Here is a 27,900-nt window from a genome sequence, read left to right as displayed (position 1 = left end):
TAAGAACACGGATTCCTAGTATTCACATCCAGTGGCTCACCAACATCTGTAATTCCAGTTGGGAGTTGGAGACCTGACACATGATGTTCAGGAGTGCCTGCGTTCATGTCACACATACATGCAGACACACACAATAAAACAATCATAAAATCAATTTCAGAGAAACGTTGATACATTTTAAATAGTTATACTGTGTGGAAACCTTTTTTTATTATTACATTTTATTTGTGTGTGTGCATGCCTGCCTTACCAAGAAGGAAGAGGTTATCTATACCTTAAAGAGATCTGAGGAGCATTAGTACAACCAACCGTTTAGAATTACTGTCATTAAAAACACCTTAATGAAATGACATGAGCCCACTGATGTGTGATACATTTTGGGCACACAGCACTACCTAGGTAGTATCTTTTTTAACAGTGTTTAGCTTGAATCTTATCTATAAGGAGAAAATTTAAAGACACAGCAGGCAGTCCAAGCTCTAATGGCTGGAAAGACAAAGACACACAAGGAAATGCTAGATGTAAGGAGGCTAAGCTCCATGCAGCATGGGTCTTGATTAGATCATGGGCTTTTGCCCTTTTAGGAATAAGGGTAGAGGGCATTTTGGAAATAGTTGGAAATGTAGATATGTATTATTTGTTAGCAATATTCAATTTTAAATTGTGTGCATCATGGTTTTGTTAGGAGAATGTTTCTAGAATTATATATATACAAACATGTAGTATTTAGGCATAAAGCAAAAAGTACATGTTACAATGGCACATAAAATGTTATACACAGGAAAAACGTGGCGAAATTAACACTTAAAGGTGAGATGTAGCTGTAACTTCAACTTTGTACTTGAACTCCTTTTTAAAATGAACGGTGGAAGAACAGGTGGCATTGCTTGTAAAACGTTGTCACTGGCTCCTGCCACTCCCTTTTAGGTGCTGGAAATCAAACATAAGCCCTTGAGTATGCCAGCCACGCCCCGTCCTTCTGAGATACACCTTTTTGTTGTTTTTGCTTGAGACGGGTTCATACTGTATAGCCCTGGCTGGCCTGGGACTCAGATCTTTCTGCCCCTACCCCCCCAAGTGCTGGAAGTAAAGGCATGTGCTACCAAGTCCAGCATGCCTTTGGATTTTTTTGAGCAAGATAGAATTCTGAAGTTTTTTTCGTTTTTCGAGACAGGATTTCTCTGTGTAGCTTTGCGCCTTTTCCTGGAACTCACTTGGTAGCCCAGGCTGGCCTCGAACTCAACTCACAGAGATCCGCCTGTCTCTGCCTCCCGAGTGCTGGGATTAAAGGCATGCGCCACCACTGCCCTGCTGAAGATTTTTTTTAAATAATTATTTATTGTTTGTACAGAGAATTACTACTGTCTTAAAGGTATTTATAGAACCCAATTATTTGGTTTAGAAATTGAGTCCAAGAATATAAAACTGTAAAACAATATGCATAAACAGCTTTCTGTGGAAAATGAGCCATTTTATTTATTTATTTTCTTATCTTTATTTTAAAAATATGGAACCTTCACAAATTTGCGTGTCATCCTTGCGCAGGGGCCATGCTAATTTTCTCTGTATCGTTCCAATTTTAGTATATGTGCTGCCGAAACAGCACGAGCCATTTTATTGTTTAATTTTTAAGAGTAAATCTTGGGTTTAGGGTCATTTCCCTTACGGGGACATTTTGATTCCTAATTTCCCCTCCATCCCCCCAGGTCTGACACATGCTAATCCAGTGCTGGCTCTCCTGTGATCTCTTAGTTGTTGTGTACTATAGGGCAGCCCTTGCTTTATATGAGTTTGGTCTCGAACTGGGCATTCTCTGAATCTGTGGAGTATGTAGCAAAGACATTAGTGAACATTAATCACACTCTGGAAATAGACCCTAATGCCTCTTAGGTATGCTCAATCACAATGCTATGCCGTTACTCAGCTCCTCGTAATTTCTTCAAGTCATCTCTACTGATACTAAGAACTAGAAGACTTCTATAAAATTTAGGGTTAGGGTTTTTTTTTTTAAGTTTTAAAAAATACTTTATTTGTGTATACACGCTGTGTCACTGAGATCAGAAGAGAGCCGAGAGTTGACTTTCTCCATCATGTGGGTCCCAGGGGTTAGTCAGGTGACCAGGCTTGGCAGCAAGTGACCCTGCCCACTGAGCCGTCTCTCTGACTAATCGTGTATTTTTACCTGTTATTGTGAATGGCCTATACAGAGAAACATGGAATTTGAAGTTTTTTTTTTTTAAAAAAAATCTAATTCTAAATCTTGCATGGTCAGTTTATTAACTGTTCTTAATATTTTCTGTCTGTATGTAGGCAGTCTTATTTATCTGAATATATTAACGGATCTAATCTGAGGTCAATTTTTGAAGTATTTTGAACAAGTCAAAAAAATCCGGTACATGTTATCTTTCCTAAATACATTTATTCAACAAATAAGTAAAAGTCATGTATGTTTTGGACATTAATTAGAAGCACAAAGGTAAGACAGGTCTCGCTGTCCTCCAGTAACTTTAATTTGCTTTGTCCTCAGTTATTGAAGAAATAGGAATCATAAAGCCCAAACTCAACTAGAAATGCAGAAGTAGAAATGGAAAGGCTGACTGCCCCAGGCTGCCCCCTTCCCTCCCTGTCCCACATGTTTGCAGATGTTCTCACTTTACAATTGTGAAATTTTTTTTTTTAACCAATAGCGTTGTACTTACAATTATAGCCTCAGAGGGCTTTCTTGAATTAAAAAAAAAAAAAGACTAATAAATAAATATATTCAAGACAGTTCATATAATGGTAATGAAGTACATTTTAGAAAAACATCCCACAGAGGTCTTTTTAACTTCCTTATATATTCTTTTACCAAAGAAAATACATGTACTCTAATTTTTAAAGGGACAATATTTCTAGTAAATGGAAATTTAGCCGGTTTGTGAAAACTAAAGGAGTTTATGGGGACAAAATTATCAGAAGTGCTTGGGACCCGATGTGTTTAAAATGTGGAGTCTTTCAGAGTTTGACATTTTGCATGGCTAACTCAGTACTGAGAGGAGGAGCTGCAATAGAAGTTGACGTCCCTCATCAAAAACTTGAAAAGGATCCAAAGTCTGAAGGTTTTTTTGAGCACACCATGCTGTTCTAAAAACATTCTAGATGTGTGAGCATTTGAGATTGTGGGTTTTTATAGATTAGCGTTGTTCTACCTGTATTAGTACATGAATGAGTTCTGCACACCCCTATATTGAAAGGGGGTGTGTCAGGGAAGTAAGTTACAAGTGCCTTGCAATGGGAGTCTATTTACCATGCATGGAGAAACTTCCCAGAAGTCTTTATTTTGGAATGGAGCAGCCCAAAGGGCTGAATCAGGAGGTGTTTATATGTCTCTGGATGGTTAACTGACCTACTATAGTCCTCAAGCCTGAAGGAAGGGCTCCATCAGGTTAGTCTTTGATCCCTTATTGAAAGCGTAGACTTTTCACTGTGAGTTAGGTGGGTAGCCCTTGATTTTTGCAGCCTGACAGGTTCTGAATTAGTTTGTTTGGGGTTTGTTGTTTTTGAAACAAGGTCTTATTTCTTACCTAGTCTCACTTTGTGTCATCTTGCCTCGGCCTCCCCAGTATTGTGATTTTATTGTCTAAAAAAGAATCTCTGGCAGGTGTGGTGGTGCATCTGGGAAGTGAAGGCAAGAGGGTGCTGAGTTGAAGGTTGTTCTCAGCTATATAGCAAGTTCAAGGCCAGCCTGGACTGCGTAAGACCATGTGTCAAAGGGGGGAAATGGAATTGTTGTGACTGAGTGGGAACTGAGTAGCAAGTTGGCAGCCACTGAAAAAGAACCCACATATTAGAATTGATGGCTGATGGGATTGAATGCCAAAAACTGATGATTCTGTATACTTACATACAGAAAAACATTCTTTGACCCAATAAATGGTGGGTGTGTGTGTGTGTGTGTGTGTGTGTGTGTGTGTGTGTGTGTAAAATGGAATTGAATCCAGGAAGAGATAATTCCTGACTCTGTTTGCCTGGTTTTTTTTTTTTACTATAGACTGGGCTTTTGTTGTTAAGCTCACACTTTTGGAGATTCAAGAGTTGTATTTACATTGTTACAGTATGGGAATTGAATCTGGGATCTGGTATTTTTATTTAGGTTTTGGAGTGAAGACAGTGAGGGAATTGGGTAGTTTTTGAGACAGGATGTTCTATTTGGCCATATCTGACTCCAAATTCATAGTGTATCTAAGATTGGCCCTGAACTCCTGGCCTGTCCCAACCTCCCAAGTGCTAGGAGCACAGGTGAGAACCAGCACATGGCATAGTAATTAGATCATTATCATTGTTCTTATAATTGTATTTTATTTTCTCGGGCTCTAATTAAGAGATAACAGACTTTTTTCCCCAAACATTTCCTCAAAATCACTTTTCAATTGTCCTAGGAACATCACATGATTTCAAGTATGGTTTGATGCCTGGCACTTCAAGTGATTTCAAGTATGGGTTGCTACCAAGTACTTCAAATGACTTCAAATATGGATTGCTACCGGGTGCTTCAAATGATTTCAAGTATGGATTATTGCCAGAATCTTGGTCCAAACAAGAAACGTGGGAAAATGGCAAGTATTATCAACAAATACAAGTCAAAATTCTAAATTTTAATTAAAAGCTTCTGTATTCTGAGTTTTAAAAAATAAGTAGCTGGGTTAGCAGTTGCTATTCTTATGGCTGGACATAGACGTATTGATAGAAGGTTTCTGCTTAATGATCTATTTATATTAAACAGTACTTTTTTTCCTTTAAGGTGACTCATCTCTAATCATGAACAAGTTAAAATGCCCTCATTGTAGCTATGTAGCCAAATACAGACGAACACTAAAAAGGCACTTGCTCATTCATACTGGAGTAAGATCGTTTAGCTGTGACATTTGTGGAAAGCTGTTTACTAGAAGAGAACATGTAAAAAGACATTCCCTGGTAAGTGACCTTAAACTCAGTGCTAGTCATGAAGATAAGGGTTTTTATGCCAGTGATGTTTCAAACATTTTATTTGCAAATTTAAAGAAGTATGGTTAAGTTGCTTTGAACAGAATTATTTTTGAGCTGATACTGTACTTCATCTAGAAAATATTAATTAGCTATCCATTCATTACTAAGTGTAGGGCTTAATTTGAACGGCTCAAATGTGTTCTTTATCTGTACTATCCTTATTTTGGATTTTTCTCCCTTCAATTAGGTGCATAAAAAGGATAAAAAATACAAATGCATGGTGTGTAAGAAGATCTTCATGTTAGCAGCCAGTGTTGGAATAAGACATGGATCTCGACGCTATGGAGTGTGTATGGACTGTGCAGATAAGTCACAGCCAGCAGGGCAAGAAGGTGTAGATCAGGGACAGGATACAGAGTTCCCTCGGGATGAGGAGTACGAGGAGAATGAAGGTGGAGAGCCCGATGAAGAGCTGCCTGAGAATGGAGAAGATCAGAATGATGCATCTCGATGGGATGAATCAGGAGATGTTTGTATGTCTCTGGATGATTAACTGACCTACTATAGTCCTCAAGAATGCTGCATTTGGACATACTATGAATCGACAATTTGGATTGTTGAACTTGAAGGCTTGCAAAATATGGTACATGCTGGATGGTAGTTATGTTGCTGTGAAAAACTGTAGGGTTAAAGCCTTATAGCAAAAAAATTTTTTTTTATATTTGCACAGGACTGTACAGCAAACAACCATGTGGTTGGATACATGGAGTCCCCACATATTCAGTCAGTTATCAAAGTAAAATATTTTTTATTTATAGGATATACAGTTAACTATTTGGGTTCTATGAAAATATAATACTTGTCCTTTCTAGAGCTTACATTCATGTGCCACTTTAACATGAATGAAGAAAATTCACTTATGGAAGTACAGTGACAGTTGACCCAATCACTCTGTCAATCAAACCACTCAGGCTAGTTTGTACTAGTAGAGTTTTGTTTCTATTTTTATTTTATTAATTTTATTTTTTTTAATACAGATTTTCAGTGAGGGGCTTTTTCAACCCCATTGGTTCTATTTTCTTGTATTTTTTTTTCATTTTATTTGCTTCATAACTTAAACCAAGTCTCTTCTAGTCTTAGATATTATTTCTTAATTTTGTGCTGATAGGCATATGTTTATAAGAACTGGAGAGGTAATTTATTGGAATGAACTGACTCCCCGTCCTCCCTCCCTTTTTTGACATGAATTTTACTACTTCACAAATGAAGAATGATGTTGCGAAGTTACCATGGTGAAACTGACAAATACCACTAAAATGATTATGACTTAGAAGTGACTTTCTCCTGCTGCTCTAATCCGATAGATAAATGGTTACTACATGATGTTTTCTGACATGGTTTGGTTCTGGTATCTGTTACTTTGGCACTGTTCTTGTTTGCCTCCTATATTTTTGCCAGTGTACTATACCTCAGCCTTATTTGAAATACAGAAGTCTAATTGAAGAAAAGTCATAGAAAAATACGCAAAATGATTTGTTTTATAATTTATCCTCCATGTCCAGTTTGGTTAGCTTGTTATGCAATATAAGTGAAATATCAGGTTTTTTCTCCTGTGCCCTTTTTTATCATTAAAATGAACACAAAATGTGCATTCTCTTTTGTTTCATACTTACCGGGATATTGAGTGTTTTTTAAATTGTGGCTGATAATTTATTTTTCCATTCCTAAAAGTCACCACACCTTGATGAAATCTTTATAGTCACCGTGATTCAACAACCTGCAAAAGTATTACAAATAAAATGTTGAGAGCCTTTATTGTTCCATTATCTAAATTCTTCAGGAGTCAAAGAGTGATTCATTCAGTTGAAATTATTAGGTTTATTTTGCCTGGTGATAGATGAATTAGCTGATAGTGGAACTCTGAGCTTTTTACTGCTATCATGATGACATGTATCAGGAGCATATTGTATATTATATAAGATTGAGAGACAGCATATTTTCAACTTTCTTTTAAATACAAATTGAGTATATTTTCCTATTTTATATCAAGTAACTAAATTAGGCCAGTTGTGTGGAAGAAACCACCGAGCTGCTTTGACAGACACAATCTTTTTGGTGCTCCGTCTGGTCAAAGTTGAAAAGTTGATTTCCATTTACAGAGACAAACTTGATCATTGTCTCTGATTTCAGTAGAATGATGGATTGAGATTGGACAGTGACTTTCTGCGTGGGTAGATCAGAGATTAAATGTTAGCGTTCTGTGTGAGATGTACCCGTGGCCCTCTAAATTGTGTGGTAGTCTCTGCACACTGGGAGCCTGGCAGAAGAGTAGTTTGGGTTTGGTTTTTGTTTGAAATGAAGAGTACACCTTATTCTCAGTGTTTGAAACAAATGAGTAAAATGTAACTCTAGTAAAGTCCAAAGTAGACATTAGTTGGGCAGAAATATTATGAATGAAAAAGTATTTTAAACCTAAAATGTTCTGCTTTGTGAATATGTAAGTATAGTATAAAGATTTCTTTCATCCCATTTATCCCCTTCCTTTAAAATAAACCATAGTTTACAATTGGTAGATCTGTCTATATATAAATATATATTAAAGAGCAAATATATATATTTAAAAAAAAATCACCTAAATCTGCTTTATTAGACAGTAGTTCACTTATTGCATAGAAACTGGACTTGGCTTTACATTCTTAATGTACTTTATTTTACTCAAGATATGACCTTACCTTGAAACAGAAAGAATTTTTTTTATTACTTAAATCATTTATGTATATCTGGTAAATTATGACCAAATTTTTGTTAGATTGCATACAGTGAATTGAAATACACATTTGGTACACTACGGGATTGTTGTGCTTTTGTTTTGGTTTTAGTTGGAAACAGGTTTGATGTAGATGACTTATTACTGTTAATTTAAAATATTCTATAATTGTCCATTGCCTTTTATGTCGTGTTGTGACAGATTTGGCTATATTTTTAGTCATCTGAAGTATACTTTAAAAAGTTTGTTTTTAGGTAATCCAAAGGAAAAAAATGTTTATACTCTTGAATATATATTTGCCTCAGCCTATATAAAAGTTCCTTTGAAGTAAGTAAACACTTTACCAGAAACAGAATTGACAGATTTTTCTACTCGCTGACTGCCTAAGTTATTTTGTTTCATGATCTTGAGGGATTGCCTTTTTCCCTTCTAGATCTTTTTTTTAAAAATAGTTTTAGTACTAAGGTATACTACTGGACGTTTCTATTTTTTTAAATATATTCCTTTTCTGACAATACAACTTCAGGAAGTTGATAAATCGCTTAAGAACTTTTGATTGGTCTCAGAAAGGTAATGGATTGAATACTCATAATTTTGTCTGGAAGTCTGGCAGAGTTATGTTGTACATTTGGTGAAGTTTTTCTTGTAATTTATATTTTAAATAAAATATTTTTAGAGTTTTTAATTTTAATGAAGGGGAAGAGCATACACTTTCATATTCCACAGTGGTAATACCATGTCATAAATTCAGATCATGTGTTATTTCTCCCAGACACACTTCCATATGGTCCCTCATTTGTCATGGTTCCTAACTCTCATTTTTTTCTTATTTACTAGACAAGTTGCTAAATTTTAGCACCCTAGGGATCAGGAGCTTGGGGGTGTGTAGTATTGGAAGAGGAAACTGGACAATAACCAGAAGTTTTGAATTTGGGGGGCAAAACACCATCTGTCTTAAGTGGAGCCATCCTGGTGAAGAGTGGGTGAACTCATTGCAGTCCCTAGAATACTAAGAGCACACTAAGTAGTTTAGTACAGATGAGAGCCAAGAGAAAAAGTACAACCTCGCAGAAAGGGAGAAGTGAGGAAGTTAGAGGACTGTGGGCACTAGAGTATAAAAGGGGAAGTAATGGCAAGCTCTGAGAACTTAAGGTTTGTCCTTTGAGCATTCTCTGAACAGCATGAGAGGTTTAGAATTATTCCTCTGATTCAGGACTCAGCTCCCACACTTTTTTGGTATGCCTACACTTTTGTGTTGTCTGCCTTATTTTTTCTAGTCTCTAGGTGCTATTCTATTTTTCAGATAAAGGCTCAGAAAAACTCAGACATTTGCCGAATTACCACAGCTTACCAGATCTGGGTTTGGTCAGGTCTGATTCTGAAGCCCCGGCTCTTTTTAGGAGGCTCTATTGGTGCCTCATAAAACAACCTTTTTTGTAAATTTATATCCTCCCTATAAAACAGCTGCATAGGAATTTTGTATCCTTTCTGTCCCCAGTGAGCACCCTTGCCACACTAGTCTTCTGCTAGAGCTGTTCTTGTCACTTTGACTTAAACGCACCTCATTGTATTTGGTGTTACTAGTGGGCTGTGACATTTTCACTTTTTAAAAGGATGGTTTTTTAATCTGGAGAACTAGATGTAAGCCTCAGTTTTTGTGCCGTTCAGTCACCCGGATCCTTAAGCTTAACTATGGTACCTAATCTACACAGTTAGAACTAACAGACGTTTTCTTAGTCAATTTAGGATTTAAAATAGGATTATTTATTTTGTTCCTTCCCTGCTGTATGTCCAGTCTTCAAGTGAATTGAACAAGGTAGTTTAAAAGATGTTAGGGATAAGCACACTTTCAAAGATGTTTTCTAGCCCTGAATTTTAGGGTATCTAGGTACTAAATTTGGAATACACTAGCTATTAAGAACAAAATTTGGGGTTTAGGAAAGGGATGATTGAGGCCATTATGATGTGGGAGAATCAGCATCTTAAACACTGTAAACAGAACACTTTTTCTGCCTGCTGTTTGTAAAAGCTCTCTGGGAAGAGCTTTTACAAAGACCAATTTTTTTTTTTAAATGTAATTTACCTACCTAATAATAAGTGTCCTGAGACATGTATGTAAACCTCCAAAACCTGTTTGTCTGTGTATTTAGAAAATACACAAGAATCTTTATCAACTTAAAATATAAACTTGTGAGCACTAAACTGCTTCTGGCTTTGTGAATTTTATTAATATTTAATTCTGATTTATTTGCAGGTGTGCTGGTTTAGACTTGTTGGGGCAAGGGGAACACCTTTGTAAACTTGGAACATTCAAATGCCTTTGTACTTGGACTTTCCAAGTTAGAATTGTAGAGTCTGATGAGGCTTTTCTGTTTGTCCATTTTTTATATGGAAGTGCATAAAGAAGACTACCTCACAGTCCTCTTGCAGGACTGCTTTCATTAATAGACAGCAGTGATTTGTATGCGTTATACTTACCTTTTAGAATTTTTGTAGGCTTTCGAATTCACATTGGTGAATTCTCTTGGAAATGGGTTGAAAATCAAAGGTGAAACACTATCCCGTATATACTGTATATTAGACAAATTGATTACAAGAAAATATATAAGATTATAAGTTTTAAGTCTTTGAAATTTATTTATATAGAGAATGCATACAGCAGTTTACGTTGCCTCCTTCCCTCCTTACTGGGCCTCGCTGTAGGGTAGGCTGACCTCAAACTCTCAAGGTCCTTATTTATTTATGTCCCAGCCTCTGAATGCCAAGATGGTTGCTGTCATCCACTACACCCAGCTTGCAGAGTTAGTAGTAGAGCAGAGGAACTCGGAATAGCCACCGAACTCCAGTTCCCTAGAGAAATGAGGTTTCAGGTTGGTGATGGGCAAAGGTGATGGGAGGCAGGGAGCAAATGTCATCGTGAACTGTCAGGTACAGAATTAAGATGTGTTTTATGTGGTTCCAAGAGGGAATGATTGTGAACACTTAAGATTAAAGAACAGTTTTGTGTTTTCCAAAGATGAAATGGGGCTGCTTGGGGCTGGGGGATTCCATCACTGAATGTTCTAGATGTAGAAAAGATAGTTGACAGTCATCTTGGCTAAAGCAGTATTAGGCAAACATTTTTGTTTCACAGTGAGTCTTGTTACTTTTTAAAGAGTTAGGACCAACGTAGTTACCAACATTTTATCTCCTTGCTTAGTACATGAAGTAAAATTGATAAATCATGTACTATATATGTGCAAATACTTAAAGAAGCTTGTTTTGACACTAACAGACAGTTTGGAAGAGTCAAGTTTAGCCTCATGAAAAAATGCTCTGTAAGCTTTTTGTTGTGATAGACCAGAGTTTGAGAGCTGTCAAAGAAAAATTATTGGATTTATGACTGACTGATTTTAGAACTGAGCCTGGCATGGTGGCTTATGACTTTAATTCCAGTATCCCTGAAGTTAGGAACAGGAAGATCTCTGTGAGGTGGAGGCCAGCCTGGTCTAAATACCAGGTTTCAGGGCAGCCAAGACAGACCCTGTCTCAAAAAACAAGAAGAACTCTTTAGTTTTAGAGTTTAGCCTTTGCCATAATTGTCATTCTGAAGTTAGTAAGTTCTGGAGTACTGAAGTGCTGGAAGACAGCTACAGCAAAGCACTGGGCTGCTGTGCTAGAGCACACCCTAGCACTCGGGATGAGGCGTGCGGGCTGTCCCACACTGGCTTCTAACGGCATGGCGTCTTCCTCACTGTATACATCTTCAGCTGGACACAGCTGAGTTTTTTCACAATATGGTCAGTCTTAAATTTGGCAATAAAAAACATTTGAAGTGTAGCTGGCTATCTGTTAGATCTCAGTGAGGGACAGAAGACTGATTTCTTGGCACACATCACAGCAGAGAGAACAATATGAAACAGCTTCAAGACAATGGAAACTGAGTAGAAAGGGACCGGAGAGTCTATTACAGTGGCATTGCAGAGAACTGTAGGGCCCGGGACTCCTGAAACCGCATTTCAGTGTTTGTGTCGAACTCGGTCCATTTGGACGTGTTGCCAGTTGTGAAATAATGGCGACAGCTTTGGGCCCTTTTTCCTAACAAGTGTGCACCGTGGATAACCATACTTCAGGATGAAAGGACCAAACCTAACCTGCCGCTAACAACATCTGTGATACACTGTCTGCGGCATTTACAGTGCTCAAAAGGATGAACCGTTTGCTACAAGCCCATTTGACTGGATACTCTAGTTGCCAGTGTTTTGTATTTGTGAAGAGTATTGGGTCTTGTCATTTATGTTTGTCATATGGGAGACATAATGTGAAAGTTAAGATGAAGCTTAGTATCCCTGTCTATTCCAGTGATAGTGTGTGTGTGTGGGGGGGGGGGGGGACAAATGCTGTGGTCCGTACGAAAGTTTGTGACGGCTTAGTGGAGTCAGTTCTCTTTCTGCTTTTATGTGGCTTCCCGGGGTTAACTTGGGTCTTAAGGACTAACAAAAAAAGACCTTTACCCACTGAGTCAACTCCCAGCACAGTTAAAAGTTTTTGAGACAGGGTCTTGCTAAGTAGCTGCAGCTAGCCTGAAATTTGCTATGGAGTTCAGGCTGGCCTGGAATTCATCGTGATCCTCCATAGTGCTGGGATTACAGGTGTGCCCACCACACTCACTTTGCGCTCTTTGGGGTTTTTCCCCTTTATTTACTTTTTTTTTATGTGTGTAGCATTCATTAATTAACCAGTTCCAATCATCAGTACGTGTGGATGCATAGACAGAGGGATTTTGCTTTTTAGTCAGGATTCTGATCGGTGTAGGAACTAACAAATTGAAACAGGTGGTGAATCTGGCCATGAGACCACTCCAACCAGCAGTATAGACCCAGCTGTAGCCCTGAGCAAATAGTTCTAATGCTGACCAGCCTGAGCAGTGGGCCATTCTGTTTTCTCGAGATTTTATGTCTTCTCCCTTTGATGGTACATTGAAGAATGCCATACCTTCTTAACAGCAATGAATCCTTCCTTTCTGGAGTTGGAAGTCCGCAGTGGCAAGACAGTGGCACTATTTCAGCTGACAAGCCAAAGATCTTTACTCTCCCAGCATTGATTAAGCAGTCAGACCTTAATAGGAACCCAATGGTTCTGTACCCTTGTGTCCAATATGTTTCCCTGTCTTGACACCCTGGTTCCCAAGAGAGAAATCACCAGTACTTCAAGTTCAGAAATTCATTCAGAACTTAATGAGACTTACAAGCTGATAAAAACAGGGTCTCACTATAGCAGTCTGGCCTGGAATTCCCTGTTAGCTCAGGCTGTCCCAGGACAGGTGGTAATCCTGCCTCAGCCTCCCAAGTGCTAGAATTACAAGTGCGAGCCAGTACACATGCATGTGTAGGTGTAGAAGCCAGCAGTACCTGCCTCACTCACTCATCATTACCTTTTGAGACAGGCTCCATTGCTAAACTTGGCCAGCAAAAGCTCCAGAGATCTGTCTTCACCTCCCAAATGCTGGGGATGCCGGCGCGCATGGCCCTTTATGTGGATGTTAGGATCTGAACTTGGGTTTGTGTGGCAGACGCTCTACCAACCGAACCATCTTTTTTTTTTTAATACTTATTTTTATTTTACATGCATTGGTGTTTTGCCTTCGTGTATGTCTGTGTGAGAGTGTCGGATCCCCTAGAACTGGAGTTACAGACAGTTGTGAGCTACCATGTGGGTGCTGGGAATTGAACCCAGGTCCTCCGGAAGAGCAGTCAGTGCTCTTAACCACTGAGCCATCTCTCCAGCCCTGAGCCATCTTTTTTAGGTTCAGCTATGATTGAGTACTGTACTGCTGACTTTCCATATCAGCCTTTCATTAATATCTATATTCATAAAAAAGTGTCACCACTAAATCAGACTTGCCATCTTGATAGAGCGTGAGAACATAAGATTGTGAGTCAAAGTATGTGACCTGCAGATTGTCCAGCTGCTGAATGAATAAATTCCCAACACGAAAGACTATAAAATTGAATCAGACATTTTTGTTTTCAGATGTATTGATCTCCCATTGTAAGCCCACACCATGGACTCTCATTCTGTGGTGCTGCCAATAAATACATGCTAATTTTTTTAATTCTTTGAGACAGGATCTTTCTACACATTTTCCATTTAAAACACATTTCAAAACCATATGTAATGCATGGCCAGTAAACCAGCATGAGGGAGGTAGAGGCAGAGGGATCAGAAGTTCCAAGTCGTTAACTACATGAGTTATTTATTTATTATGTATACAGTGTTCTGCCTGCAGGTCAGAAGAGGGCACCAGATCGCATTATAGATGGTTGTGAGCCACCATGTGGTTGCTGGGAATTGAACTCAGGACCTCTGGAAGAGCAGCCAGTGCTCCTAACCCCTGAGCCATCTCTCCAGCCCAAGACTTTTTTTTTCCCCCGAAACAGGGTTTCTTCGTGTAATTTTGGTGCCTGTCGTGGATCTCGCTCTGTAGACCAGGCTGGCCTCAAACTCACAGAGATCTGCCTGGCTCTGCCTCCCAAGTGCTGGGATTAAAGGCGTGTGCTACCACCACCCCCGCTATTCTTTTCTGTGGTATTCTTCTTCATTTCAGTGACCACAGTCAGTAATCTTTTGATTTATCCCTAACCTCTCTTCAGAGCTCACAAAAATTTAGATGATACCATTTATTGTCATTTGGTGCACACAGGATCCTGAGGCATAACCTTCATTTAGGTAATAGTTCCTTAGTTTCTGTTGGATGTTGTCAAAGGTCTTTAGATTTATATTTTACTCCATGGTGATTATAATGAACTGATAACCACATGACAAAGTCACTTTGAGAAGAATTAACCACATTTGGCTGGGGAATGTAGCATAGTTGTTGGAATGCTTGCCTAACATGCACAAAGCCCTGGGTTTGATTTCCAGCATGGCATAAAACTAGGCATGCCTGTGCACAGCTGTAATCCTGGCACTAAAACTGGAGGCAGGAGGGCCTAAAGTGTTCAAGGGGCTATGTAGCAAGTTCAAAGCCACCCTGGTGTGTAGTTGGAAGGTTTTTTTGATCCCACCAGACCCCCGAAATCCCATGGCTCGCTTATAAAATAATCACTCAGAAGCTTATATTAATTATAACTGCTTGGTCATTAGCTCAGGCTTATTACTGACTAGCTCTTATACTTAAATTAACCCATAATTCTTATGTTTAGCCACATGGCTTGGTACCTTTTCTCAGTTCTGCCTTGACATCTTGCTTCCTCTGTGTCTGGCTGGTGACTCCTGACTCAGCCTTCCTCTTCCCAGAATTTTCCTTGTCTGCTTGCCCTGCCTATACTTCCTGCCTGGCTACTGGCCAATCAGCGTTTTATTTATCAACCAATCAGAGTAACACATATTCATAGCATACAGAAAGACACCCCACAGCACTGATGTGCCTAACTGAATTCATCACCCGTGTCTCTGTAACTATACTAGGAAGGACACTGGAAAAGCTCCCGTAGACCAGCAGCCAGCCTCTGTTAAACTCTTAAGTGCTTGCCTCTTCGTGAGTGCCTCACACCATGTCATTTAGCTGAAGTCTTACTGAACTCAGTCAAGTAGAAATCTGCCTTCTTAGAACCCACACAGTAATCCTTCCATTTCCAGAAGTCTATATTGGAGGTGATGTTTTCTCATGTGTGTAACAGAATCATAAGGAGGGAGATGGTACAATGTATTTGAGGCATGCTTGGGGCCTTAGCAGCTCATGGCACCCAGGAAATAATCCTAGAAGCCGGTGGTGGTGGCCCACGTCTTTTATCCCAGCACTCGGGAGGCAGAGACAGGCAGATCTCTGTGAGTTCCAGGCCAGCCTGGTCTACAGAGTGAGTTCCGGGACAGTCAGGGCTACACAAAGAAATGCTGTCTCAAGAAAAAAAAAAAAAAAAGAAAGAAAGAAAAAAGAAAACTAGTATGCCCAAGAGAGTTTACAGAATAGCATCTAGAATGATCTCTTGTAAAACAGCATGTTAATTTGCTGTACTAGGTTAGCTCTTGGAAAAGCAAGCTTAATTTCATATTAAACTTGCAACTTAAAATCAGAATGTATATGTGCTTTAAGAATTTAATAATTGGGGCCTGGAGCCGGGCAGTGGTGGTGCATGCCTTTAATCCCAGCACTCGGGAGGCAGAGGCAGGCGGATCTCTGTGAGTTTGAGGCCAGCCTGATCTACAGAGTGAGTTCCAGGAAAGGCTCCAAAGCTACACAGAGAAACCCTGTCTCGAAAAACCAAAAAAAAAAGAATTTAATAATTGGGGCCTGGAGAGATGGCTCAACTGTTAAAGGCTAGACTCACAACCAAAAATATAAGAATTTAATAATTGGGTAATGCAGCATAATTCTAATACACATTTGATTATTAAATTCCTTCTAGAATATATATTACAGAAGATGAGAGGCTTTTTTTTTTTTTTTTTTTTTTTTTTTTTTTTTTTTTTTTGGTTTTTCAAGACAGGGTCTCTCTGTGTAGCTTTGCACCTTTCCTGGAACTCACTTGGTAGCCCAGGCTGGCCTCGAACTCACAGAGATCCTCCTGGTTCTGCCTCCAAGAGGCTTTTTTCTATAATTGCATTTCAGATCATAGTCCAAAAGAAATGAGAAATATTTTCATTTTTCTTATTAAATACTTATGAAACCAAATTTCAAAATCTCAAGCCCCCCCCCTGCCCCCACTACCCCTGTCTTCTTTACGTTTTGAGACAGATTGTCTCTATGTCTCCCTGGCCGTCATGGAACTCACTATGTTGACCACGCTGGCCTCAAACTCGTGAAGATCTGCCTGGTCTGCTTTCCAAGCACACAGGTATGAAAAGCACCGTGCCTGGGCCTCACGCCGTTTCCGGGTGTGCGTCCTTTGCTATGTTTATCATGTGTGCTTTGGGCAGGGGGGTATGGACACATGCATGACAGTATGCCTGTAAGCACCTGGCTGTCGCACGTGGGATCAGTGTCCTGCTCTATCACTTCCCACTTGATTCCCTTGACAGGATCTCTCCCCAAACCTAAACCAAGGTTGACAGCCGGCCGTCCTTCTGTCCCCACTCCCAGCAGTTGGGGTTACAGGAGCAAAGCCTCATGCCTGGCTTTTTATGTGAGTATTGGGGATTTGAACTAAGATCCTCGTGTTTGCACAGCAAGAATTCACCCAATTGGCATCTCTCTAACCTCTTGTTTGTTTTTGTTTTCAGATAGGGTCTCATAGAGCTGACGCTGTTGAACTTGCTATGTAGCTGAAGAACTGTGGCGGACCAGCGCCACTTTTATAACCCAGGGTACTCTTGAGTAGGGAGAAGTGAGAAAGTTATAGATAGAAGTATAGAGAGACAGAGACAGAAAACATAGGATAGCTCGGGAGGGCCTGGATCCTAATCCACTGGTGTAGCTGGAGAATTTTTCTCCAGCTCCCACTGCCAAGTCCCGCCAGTCCCGGAGCCCACTTATAAAATAAACACACAGACTCTTACATTATTTAAACTGCTTGGCCATTAGCTCAGGCCTATCATTGTCTAGCTCTCACTCTTATATTCAGCCCATTTTTATTAATCTTTATTTTGCCACGTGGCTCGTGGCTTACCGGTATTTTACATCTTCCTTGTCTTGGCAGTGGCTCCAGCCAGTCTCCCTTTCCTTCCTCCTTCCTCAATTCTCTCTCCTTGTCCGGCCTATACTTCCTGCCTGGTCACTGGCCAATCAGTGCTTTATTTATATAGAGCGATATCCACAGCACACTGACCCTTTCTGTCTCTACTAAAGGGCCTTTTAAAGGAATACCAAGGGGTGGGGCAAAAGACCTCCCCCAGCACAGCAAGTGCAGACCATCCCAAACATCTGGTGACCATGCACGTGGTCAAGCCACCCCCTCATGCAGCCCTGCTGTGTAAAGCAAGCTCAGATCTCACTAAGAAACCTTTGTGGGCTCCCACAAAGAACTGTTAATTTTATACCGTTTTGAAAAAGATGGAAGTATAGGCCACTCACGTCTGTATGATGGGAGAATGCCGGCATTGCCTGTTTCCATAGCCAGTTTAAGTCCTGAAGTTATTTCTTGCTCAGTATATTTCTAAATTTCAACCTTCAAAAATATGGGTCAAGTTGAGGTTGGTGCTACATATCTGTAGCCCCAGCACTCAGGAACCCTGAGGCAGGAGAATCTTGAGTCCAGGCTGGGCTGCATAAGGGAGAACCTGCCTCAAAAAAAATAATAAAAAATAAAATAAAATAAAATAAATGAAAATATGGGTTAGGAAATGTCATGGCAATGGTTTCCCCAAATGTGCTCCACAAGATGAACTGCACACCACTTGAAAGACTGCCACAGACTTCACCTTCCTCTCGTCCGTCACAGAATCCAAGGCTAGGGCAAATCCGGGGCAAACCAAAGCTGCTGCAGGGCCATGGGCCTGCCTAGACCATGGTGCTCACTGCCATTTCCAGCAGTTTATGAAGAAGCCTGTTGTACTTGAGCATTGACAACTCACTTCGACAGAGGCTGGCTTTAAGCTTTTGTTGTGTTTTTCTCCAGTTCCTGGCACTCCTTGATTTTAAGTTCTGTGTAAGCCATTTCTTCAGAATATGGTTGCGTCTTGTTTGGTTTCTGTTATGCCTGTGAGAGGGAGTTAGTCTAGGCTTCAGCATGCCGGGCAGGGGATGCAGACGGAGTCTTGTATTAGCACTGGGACTCTAGACCTCAAGGTGGCTCTTGGAGAGAAATGAGCACACATCCTGTAGGCAGGCAGAAAGCAAATCAAGATGGATTAAGCTAGTTTACCACTGAAAAGGTCTTCTTACATGCATGCTGAAAATAACTTGAAAAAAGTCAGATTTGATGATGTTTCAAGTATATCATATATTAATATATATAATCATATACTAATATCCTGTGTACTGGCTGGCTTTTTGTGTCAGCTTGACACAAGCTAAGAGTCATCAGAGAGGAAGGAGCCTCAGTTGAGGAAATGCCTCCATAAGATCCCGCTGTAAGGCATTTTCTCAATTAGTGATCCATGGGGGAGGGCCCAGCCCATGGTGGGTGGTGCCATCCCTGGGCTGATGGTCCTGGATTCTCTAAGAATGCAGCCTGAGCAAGCCATGGAAGCAAGCCAGTAAGCAGCTCTCCTCCATGGCCTCTGCTGTCAGCTCCTGCCTCCAGGTTCCTGCCCTGTTTGAATTCCTGTCCTGGCTTCCTTCAGTGATGAACAGCAATGCGGAAGTGTAAACCAAATAAACCTTTTCCTCCCGACTTGGTTTTTGGTCATTGTGTTTCATTGCAGCAATAGAAACCCTAACTAAGACATCTTCCTTTTAAAAGAGCCTTCGTAGGCTAGCCTGGACTCAGTATTAGCCCAGGATGTACTGAAACTTAGTCTCCTGAGTGTGTGATTAATAGATTTGGGCCACAGCACCCACCTGCTGTCCTGCTTGTGTGTGTGTGTGGGGGGGGGGAATGGGAACTGAGGATCAAACCCGAAGCCTTGTGCAGACTAGGAGAGCTCTCAATGCCCCAATTTCTTTTTCTGCCCCTTCTACTATTACTACTACTACTACTACTACTACTACTACTACTACTAATAATAATAATAATAATAATTCTGTTTTCTTTTGTTTTTTAAGACAAAGTTTTTCTGTGTAGCTTTGAAGCCTGTCCTGGATCTCACTCTGTAGACCAGGCTGGCCTTGAATTCAGAGATCCGCCTGCCTCTGCCTCCCGAGTGCTGGGATTAAGGGCATACACACCACCGCTTGGCTACTACTACTAGTTTACTTTTATGTGAGCTTTGCAACCATCCCTCTTTAAAATTTTACTCATTCACTATTATGGGTGGTTGGGTTTGCATGTGCCGTGGTGCAGGTGTGGGTTAGCTTTGAAGTCAGTTGCCTTCTTCCACATTTATGTGGGTTTCAGGGATCAAAGCCCAGGTTGACCGTCTTGCAGAGCAGGTCCTTGACCTGCCAAGGCATCTCCCCAGCTTGACCAAGTCTCTTTTGACCATAAGACCCAAGGGCTTCCAGAAGAGGTACAGATGGCAGGCACGGAGAATGAAGCATGCCCTAACTTGAATCATCTTGATGCTGAGGTGTCCTGTCCATGCTGACATCACCAGGGTGGGTTACAGGGTGTGGCTGAGACTCACAGGGCATTCTCATTCTTCAGGGGTTCAAGCCTAGTTGGATCCTGTGTTACGTGGTTCATGCTGGAATCATGCGTGCCGATAAAAGGCTTTGGCTGGAGAACTTTCTGGGTTCACTCTTTATCATGGTTTCTGAAGTCAGTCATGAGTCCTTTGGGAGTGCCGATGAGTCTTGCCACACTGAGGATAGAACCCACAATTTACTCACACTGGGTGCACTACACCTGTAGCCCCTGTTCTTTTTGATACACCATTTTTTAAAAAATACATCTCCTACTGCTTTTATTGACATAATTCATTCTGGGAGTATCTGGCATTCAAAACCTTTTGGGAGGATTTTATTCATCTCATTTTATGGGGATTTGCCTGTTTCTATGTCTGAGTGTGTGCAGTCTGTGCTTCCAGAGACCGGCAGAGGGCGTCAGATCCCCTGGAACTGGAGTTACAAACAGTTGGGAGCTGCCACATGGGTGCTGGAAACCAAACCAGGTCCTTTGAAAGAGCAGCCAGTGCTCTTACCTGCTGACCATCTCTCTCCAGTGCCAGCATCAGGCATTTTAGGTATTCTAACGAGGTCATCAGTTTTATTTTTAACCATAAGCGCTCATAGGGAGCAAAGCTTAACTGTGTATTAAAGAAACATTTTGGGGATTTAGCTCAGTGGTAGAGCACTTGCCTAGCAAGCTCAAGGTCCTGAGTTCAGTCCTCAGCTTGGGGTGGGGGGAGGTAATGCTGGGTGGCAATGGTGCACGCCTTTAATCCCAGTACTCGGGAGGCAGAGGCAGGCGGATCTCTGTGAGTTCAAGGCCAGCCTTGGCTACAGAGTGAGATCCAGGACAGGCTCCAAAGCTACACAGAGAAACCCTGTCTTGGAAAAAAAAAAAAAAAAAAAAAAAGGAAGAAAGAAAGAAAGAAACATTTTAAGCAATTGAAACTAAAAACTAACCTTCCTTTTAACTGAGCCTTATCATAGTAATTTTAAAATATTTCACCCTGGGATTAATAATTAGGATGTAGCACATGTTTAAGGCCTTTATATCTCAGGGATGAAGTCTAGCAAAAGATTTCTAAGAAGTAATAGTTTTGTGAATATGGCTCTCTCATTCACTGGAAGAGAATATGTGAACTTCTATTGGGGCACACTATGAAAAGAAGACTGGAAGCCAAAGTTTCTGACTGGTAAATGTGATCTGGAAAGCTTCAAAATTAAGCCACAGTTAGATATGAGCTGACTTTACTTCCATTGAGCGGGTAAATTTGGTGACTGGTTGAAGAATGTTTCTTTCACTGTCCAGACCATTTGGTATATTATGAGAATACTATTGCTAACAAGTGCATTTCTTTAATCCTCATAGAGACATTTTATTTTTCATCAGTAAATATTGATCTAAGTTTATATGTATGTACATTGTCTTTTACAGTGTCTATACAAATAATTTTTTGTAAATAATCTATGTAAGTTATTTATAATGTGACTTTTGTTTGAACAGGGTCTCATTATGTAGTCTCGGCTGGCCTGGAACTGTGGGCAGTCACTTTGTCTCAGTAGTACTGGGATTTCCAGCAGGAGATGCCAAGGCTGGCAGTTTGGCAGTTTTAGTTTTGGGGGAGGGGGTTGTTGTTTTGTTTGTTTGCTTTGTTGGTCTTGTTTTTAAGACAGAGTCTTATATATCTTAGACAGTCTCAAACTAGCCAAGATGACCTTGAACTCTTAACCTTCTTGCTTCCAGCTCCCAACTGCTGGGATTACCGGTGCTACCACACCTGAATTGTTAAAGTTTATACGTTGCTCCTGCATCTCCGTTTCCCTCTTTGTATTAGAGCACGATGTATATTCCACGCCTTTTCTGTCTTCACTTTAGAATTCCCACTTCAGCTCTCTAACTAGCTTTTGGAAGTGATCACTGGTGATTATTTATTTACTTGTTTGTGTAATTACTCGAGAGACACAGGGTCTCACTGTGTAGCCCTGGTTTACATTTACTTTGTAAACCAGGCTATCCTAGAACTCTGGGAGATCCACCAGTCTCTACCTCCCTCCCAGCCCAATTCTTTCAGTACATCTAGCCAGGCTTGGATGTAAAGGCGTGGTTAAGAATCTTCCAGATTCTCAAGTGAACCTAAAGCGAACTTGAATTTAAACTTACCGGACAAAACTTACCTCAGTGTTTACATTTTATTCTCTTGTTTGCCGTGAATTGCCAGGTCTTCCAGGAGGCACCTCTGTGGGACGTTTTCTCAGCCTTTGCCTCGGCTGTCCTGCCCTGCCCATGACCTTCTTATTTAAGCAAAACTGGCTAACAAACGTAGAGCAAGCCTAAAAAGAGGAGTGTTGTTTCTCCTCTAAATAGCCTTCCGCAGGGATTTTCAGGCTGCTGTGGGGTCCAAGTGGTTCTTTGAAGATGCCTCTGGCCTAGCTGGGTGTGGGGCAAGCTGGAGCCGAGCAGGTGGGGCCTAGGCCTTCAGCCAAGCCTCGGTGACTACAGCCCGGCATTTATCTCCCTTCTAATGCTTGCAGACTCCAGAGCTTACTGGTTTTGTTCTGTTTTTGTTTTCTTTAAAGCTAGACACAGTGACTCACGCCTGTATCCCAGCTCATGGCCGGAAGGTTGCCATGAGTTCGAGGCCATGCTGAGCTCCATAACTCAAAAAACAATTGTCACTATTTTAAGCGCACTGGTATGTCATATATTAATAGAAGTAATATTATATAGTGCTCTTGTAGGTATCCATGCTCCAGCTTCTACTTTCCATATGTTCAAACATTAATTCTTAAAGGACTCAATAAGATTATTCCCGTTTTACAAATGATCAAAGTTAGACTTAAAATCAAGTCAATCACTTGCACAAGAGGTTTAGGATTTGAGTCTGTGAGAAGCCTAGAGAGCCAGGGGTACCCCTGATCTGAGGCAGGCCAGGCTAAGAACAGAAACAGCATAGCATGCCTGCCCTCACTGGCGCAGCCTGAGGAACCGGTGGAGGGCATGCTCAGTCTGTGATGTGGGCCTGAAGAAGAGGTCTGTTCATCTCCCACTCTGAGGTGACACACCTGTGATCCTGTGTGTCCAATCAGGAAGTGCCTCCAATTCCAGAGTGTTACCACATGCTGGTTTTAGTGCTGACTCCAGAAAACCAGCACACCCACTCTGGAATCCTCCATGAAGTTTTTCATGGTGATGCTATTTGTTGTCCACAAAGTAAAACTCCCCAACTGTGTCATCCTCATCCTGACAACCCTTCAGTACAGGAGTTTGATTTTTATATTTCTCTATTCATAACATACACATCTATATGCTGATAGCTGTGAATACAGTGTCAGGAGAAGGGTTGTTTTGTAAGCTTTGTTTGTTTGTTTGTTTGTTTCTGGTGGACGAAAGACCTAAAGGAATAAGTATATACTGAGACCTAATAGTGTCCACACGGTGGGGAGGGGAGGGGAGGGGGGGCGTGGAGGGAAAGGGCAGAGAACTTCCGCTTAGGTAAGCCAGCCAGTTTCCGTCATCCAGACTTCAGTGGTTGGATTAACCGTCATGTTTTCCACTACCAGGATTCTGTGCCCAAGAACAGCATAGCCGTAGGGTTGGGTAAATGCCCACATATTTTGAAAAGGAACACACCCAACCCCCAGCTGATTTCCAGCGGCTCCTGCCAGCAGTTCCTGGGCTGTGCCCGTTCTCACCAGGGAAAGTTGGGTCCAATTAAAGTTTTTCCTGTTAGGTGCAAGACTTTGCATGACTCATGGCGGTTACTGCTGCAGACGCTCCAAGAGGCCCAAGGCTGTATTTAGGAACTTGCTATGAATTCGCCTGTCTGTTCCACCCCATTTTTCCAATCTAATATATATGGAGTGCTAGCAAGAAGTTTATCATTTTAAAAACATTTTTAAAAATTGTGTCATTCTTGTTATTGTTGAAGACTGGCACTAAAGTCTAGGTTTCCTTAAATGGACGGCTGCCCTCCCTCCTGAAGCACTCATGGGTACACACATTACCTCATACGACCGTTGCCATGGAGTCCTTTAAATTCTTGTTCATAAAAATGTTGAAATGTGCCTTAAAATGTTCTCTGTGGATAAAAAGCTTCTTCCGAAAAGCTATTTCTGATGAGTTCTCTTTCTAATTGTGTGTGTGTGTGTGTGTGTGTGTGTGTGTGTGTGTGTGTGTGTGTATTAGCAGTGGCTGGCCAGCAGCACCAGGGATGAGTCACAGTGATGAGCACAGTGACCCTCTGACAGTGCCGTTCTTCAAGACATCTTAGTCCCTCCTGCTGGCCGTGGCAAGCCCTGTGGTTGCTTGGAAAGGTAAGTGCCCGGCCGTTTTTTCTGCTTGGTGTGTCTTCCATCACACAGGAGAAAACAGGACGGCCTTGTTCTTCCCTTGCTGTAGAAGACGACCAGAGCCGTTCTTTCAGTTACACATGGGGCTGTCATTGGGACTCACATTAAGTAGAGCTAGGAAGGCCAGTGGAGAGACCCTAAGATAGGATGTAGACAGAGAGAGTAAAGAGGAGGCCAGGGGTCAAGAGTGGTCATTGGTTAAAGGTGGTGAGAAAAATACGATTGCACCTGCTTCTTTCAGAAACACAAACCTGGACTTAATTCGATTTTGTCCTGTTGAGGCAGAGTCTCATTATGTAGTCCTAGCTAGCCTGGCACTCACTATGTTCCCGAGCCGGCCTCACACTGGCACTACAACTGCCTTAGCCGGCCTGTCTCGGCCTCCCAAGGGCTCAGGTTAGAAGCATGCTCCGGTGGCTAGAGAGATGGTTTAGTGGTTAGGACCACTCGTCTTGCAGGACTTGGGCTCGATTCCAGCACCCACGTGGTGGTTCACAATCATCCCTAACTACAGTTCCAGGAGGCACCTGATATACAGACGTAAACACTCACACACATAAAATAAAATAAACGAATTTCTCTTTTTTTAAAAAGGCATGGACCATCACCCATCTTTTTTATTTATTTTTTTCTTTGCTGAGGTACTGGCGATTAAACCCATGGCCTCTGGCATGCTCTACCACTGAGCTACATCCAGTTTTTTGATTTGAGATGCTGTCTTGCTAGATTATCCTGTCTGGTTTTAAACTCACTTTGCCATCCAGGGAGGTCTTGAACTTGGGATCCTGCTGACTTAGCCTCCAGAGTTCAAGAACATAGATTGGCTCGACCACCAGACTTGGCTTTACTCTTTTTTTTTTTTTTTCTCTTTTTTTGGCTTTTTGAGACAAGGTTTCTCTGTGTAGACCTGGCTGTCCTGGAACTCACGTTATAGACCCAGTTGGCCTCGAACTCGGAGATCCCCCTGCCTCTGCTTTCTAAGTGCTGGAATTAGTGGAGTGCGCCACCGCTGCCCGACTGGCTTTACTCTTGATATTGCTGTTACTGTTCTTGAAGCATCCAAGCCTAAATACTGAAAGTTCTGCTAGTGGTTTTGATTTGAGACAAGTTCTCATTGTATAGCCTTAGCTGTCCTAGAACTCAATATGTAGATCAGGTTGGCCTCAAACTCACAGAGACCCATCTGCTCAGCCTCCCAAGTGCTGGGGTTGAATGCACTGCACACCAGCCAAGAAGTCCTGAATTTTAGTAAACAAAAAACCGTGCAAACACATACTGCGTAGTTCCCTGATGCTGCCATGTAGTAACTGTGTGAAAAAGATACTTCATAGAAACAAAAATATCCTTTTGAAAATAAACTTACAACTGTGTAACAGTGGCAAATATCATAACTGTGTATGGAACATAGCTCTTTTTTTCTCTCAACGATTCAGTATATGGGACTGATATGAGCAAGATGAACACAAAAACCTGCCGTGTTCACCAGCTGAGATTGGAACACCCCCATCAAAAGCAGGGCAATAGGGCACAAGGGCCATGGAAGCAGAGGAGGTGACAGTCTGGGGTGGGGGGACAGCCAACCTACTGTGACAACAAAGGGGAGATTTAGAGCAAAGTAGAATGACACCCGTGCGTGGAAATGCAGACCGTGACAGAGCAGAACAACTTAAAAAAACAGTAGCTTCAGCCGGGCGTGGTGGCACAAGCCTTTGATCCCAGCACTTGGGAGCAGAGGCAGTCAGATCTTTGAGTTCGAGCCCAGCCTGGTTGGTCTACAGAGGGAATTCCAGGACAGCCAGAACTACACAGTGAAACTCTGTCTTGAAAAACTAAAAAAGAAAAGAAAAGAAAAGAAAAGAAAAGAAAAGAAAGGAAGGAAGGAAGGAAGGAAGGAAGGAAGGAAGAAAGAAAGAAAAAGAAACTACAAAAATGAAAAGAAGAAAGAAGACTGTATGGGGCTTGGTGACACGTGATATCATTCCTGCCTGAATCAGGACTGAGAGTTCATGGTCTGCCTGGATAGCAGGCGGAGTCCCTATTGCAAATAAATAAAAAGCCATCTGGAAAAAACATACTACGTGATCAAGACATTCCCATCTTACGGACTGATCAAAGCCGTCACGGTGGGAGGTGTGAAAGTAATACTAGTGTTCTTCCTTGAAAACCTGATTAAAATGTTAAACTTAACCAGAGTCCATCACACGTTTCAAAACATTTATCAGCAAAATGAAACTATAACACTTGCCATAAAAATTCCATTTACGCCGGGCGGTGGTGGCGCACGCCTTTAATCCCAGCACTCGGGAGGCAGAGGCAGGCGGATCTCTGTGAGTTCGAGGCCAGCCTGGGCTACCAAGTGAGTTCCAGGAAAGGCGCAAAGCTACACAGAGAAACCCTGTCTCGAAAAACCAAAAAAAAAAAAAAAAAAAAAAAAATTCCATTTACATGCAAATAACAGAAATGCAGGGTGAATATTCTCAAATAGAAATTAAAACTAGGAAAGGAGTTGTGCTATTTTTCACAGTTCTAATACTCTAAACTTGCAAATGGGAAGTGAAAGGAAAATAGTGATGATAGTTGGCTGAACCCCAGGAAGGTCAGGTCCCCTGAAACAGGAGTTACAAAGGGTTGTGAGTTGCCAGGATGGTGCCCTATTTCACTACGTAGCTGGGGATAACTTTGAACTCTGACCCTCCTATCTTGCCTCCTGAATACTAGAATTACAGGTATATGCACATCACTGTTCCTAGCTCAGTCACATCTTTTTATGATAATAAGTTTGTGAGTCTGTCCAGACATGGTGAGGCACACCTGTAATCCCAACACTCGGGAGCCAGAGACAGGAAGATCTGGAGGAGTTCCGGGCACACCTAGGCTATGTAGGGAGCTCAGGGCCAACCTGAGGTCACTCAGCTAGCAGCTGCAGGACCTGGATTTAGACCTAGGTTGAAGTCCTCCCAGGCACTGCTCTGAACCTGTGGCCCCTCCACAGCCGTGGCTCACCTGCCTTCTGGATGAAGCAGTTTCGGGCACTCAGTGGAAACTTCCTTAGAGGCTGTTGTCATGTTATTGCAAAGCTTTCTCTTTGTCCATGCCCCATTCAGAACAGAGACTCAGAAGGATTACAGCGCAACCAAATAATTACACTCCAGAAAGCTTCAGGTAGATAGGGTTGTACTTCCCTGTAATATAGTACATAAACAAAAACCTTTCCGTATTGTTTTGTGGTCGTTTGAGGTATGGATATTTTTACATAATCAAATCGTTTTGTTTCTTTAGGATTTATGCTCCTGGTGTCTCACAGAAGGTATATTCCTCAATCCAAAACTGTTGGAATAGCCATCCATTTTCTTTCCAGTAGTTCCCTTTAGGCGACTCTGTGAACCATTTGTGAGATGCTTCAGTAGTTGACTTGGAGGCAATCCATGCCAGAGGGTCCAGGCTTAACGTGCTTCTGCCTTCGTGTGAGTACAGAAGTTAGATGACAATTTTGTCATGACACTCTCTTCTCCATTATGAGTCTTGACGTCTGAATTGATTGCGTTCAACTTTAATTCTGCTTTTCAACTGATTCAGTTGCCTGGGAAGCTGTTTCGTGTTTATTAACTGCAGAGAAGCCACGGACAGAGAAGGGAATTCCCACTGCTGGACATCAATCTCAAATCACTATCTAAACAACTAGCTAACCCTG

The 27,900-nt window shown here is 41.4% G+C and overlaps 1 protein-coding gene and 1 non-coding gene across 2 annotated transcripts in view; one reads left to right on the top strand and one right to left on the bottom strand.

Moving 5' to 3' along the window:
* Positions 1-9,934, top strand: part of Zbtb10 (zinc finger and BTB domain containing 10) — a 39,494-nt gene extending 29,560 nt beyond the window's left edge. Inside the window, exons 4-6 of the mRNA XM_059253952.1 lie at positions 4,419-4,595; positions 4,781-4,953; positions 5,213-9,934. Of these exons, the coding sequence (XP_059109935.1) occupies positions 4,419-4,595; positions 4,781-4,953; positions 5,213-5,518 (656 nt within the window). The 3' untranslated portion in view covers positions 5,519-9,934. The remainder of the gene's footprint in view (positions 1-4,418; positions 4,596-4,780; positions 4,954-5,212) is intronic.
* On the bottom strand, positions 1,502-1,606 carry LOC131905485 (U6 spliceosomal RNA). Its single transcript, XR_009377986.1, has one exon. It is a non-coding gene; the product is annotated as a U6 spliceosomal RNA (small nuclear RNA).
* Positions 9,935-27,900: the final 17,966 nt, after the last annotated feature.

This window comes from Peromyscus eremicus, chromosome 2 (assembly GCF_949786415.1).
Source record: "Peromyscus eremicus chromosome 2, PerEre_H2_v1, whole genome shotgun sequence".
NCBI lineage: Eukaryota > Metazoa > Chordata > Mammalia > Rodentia > Cricetidae > Peromyscus > Peromyscus eremicus.
Note: the sequence above shows the minus strand (reverse complement) of the source record. Positions and strands in the feature narration are given on the sequence as shown.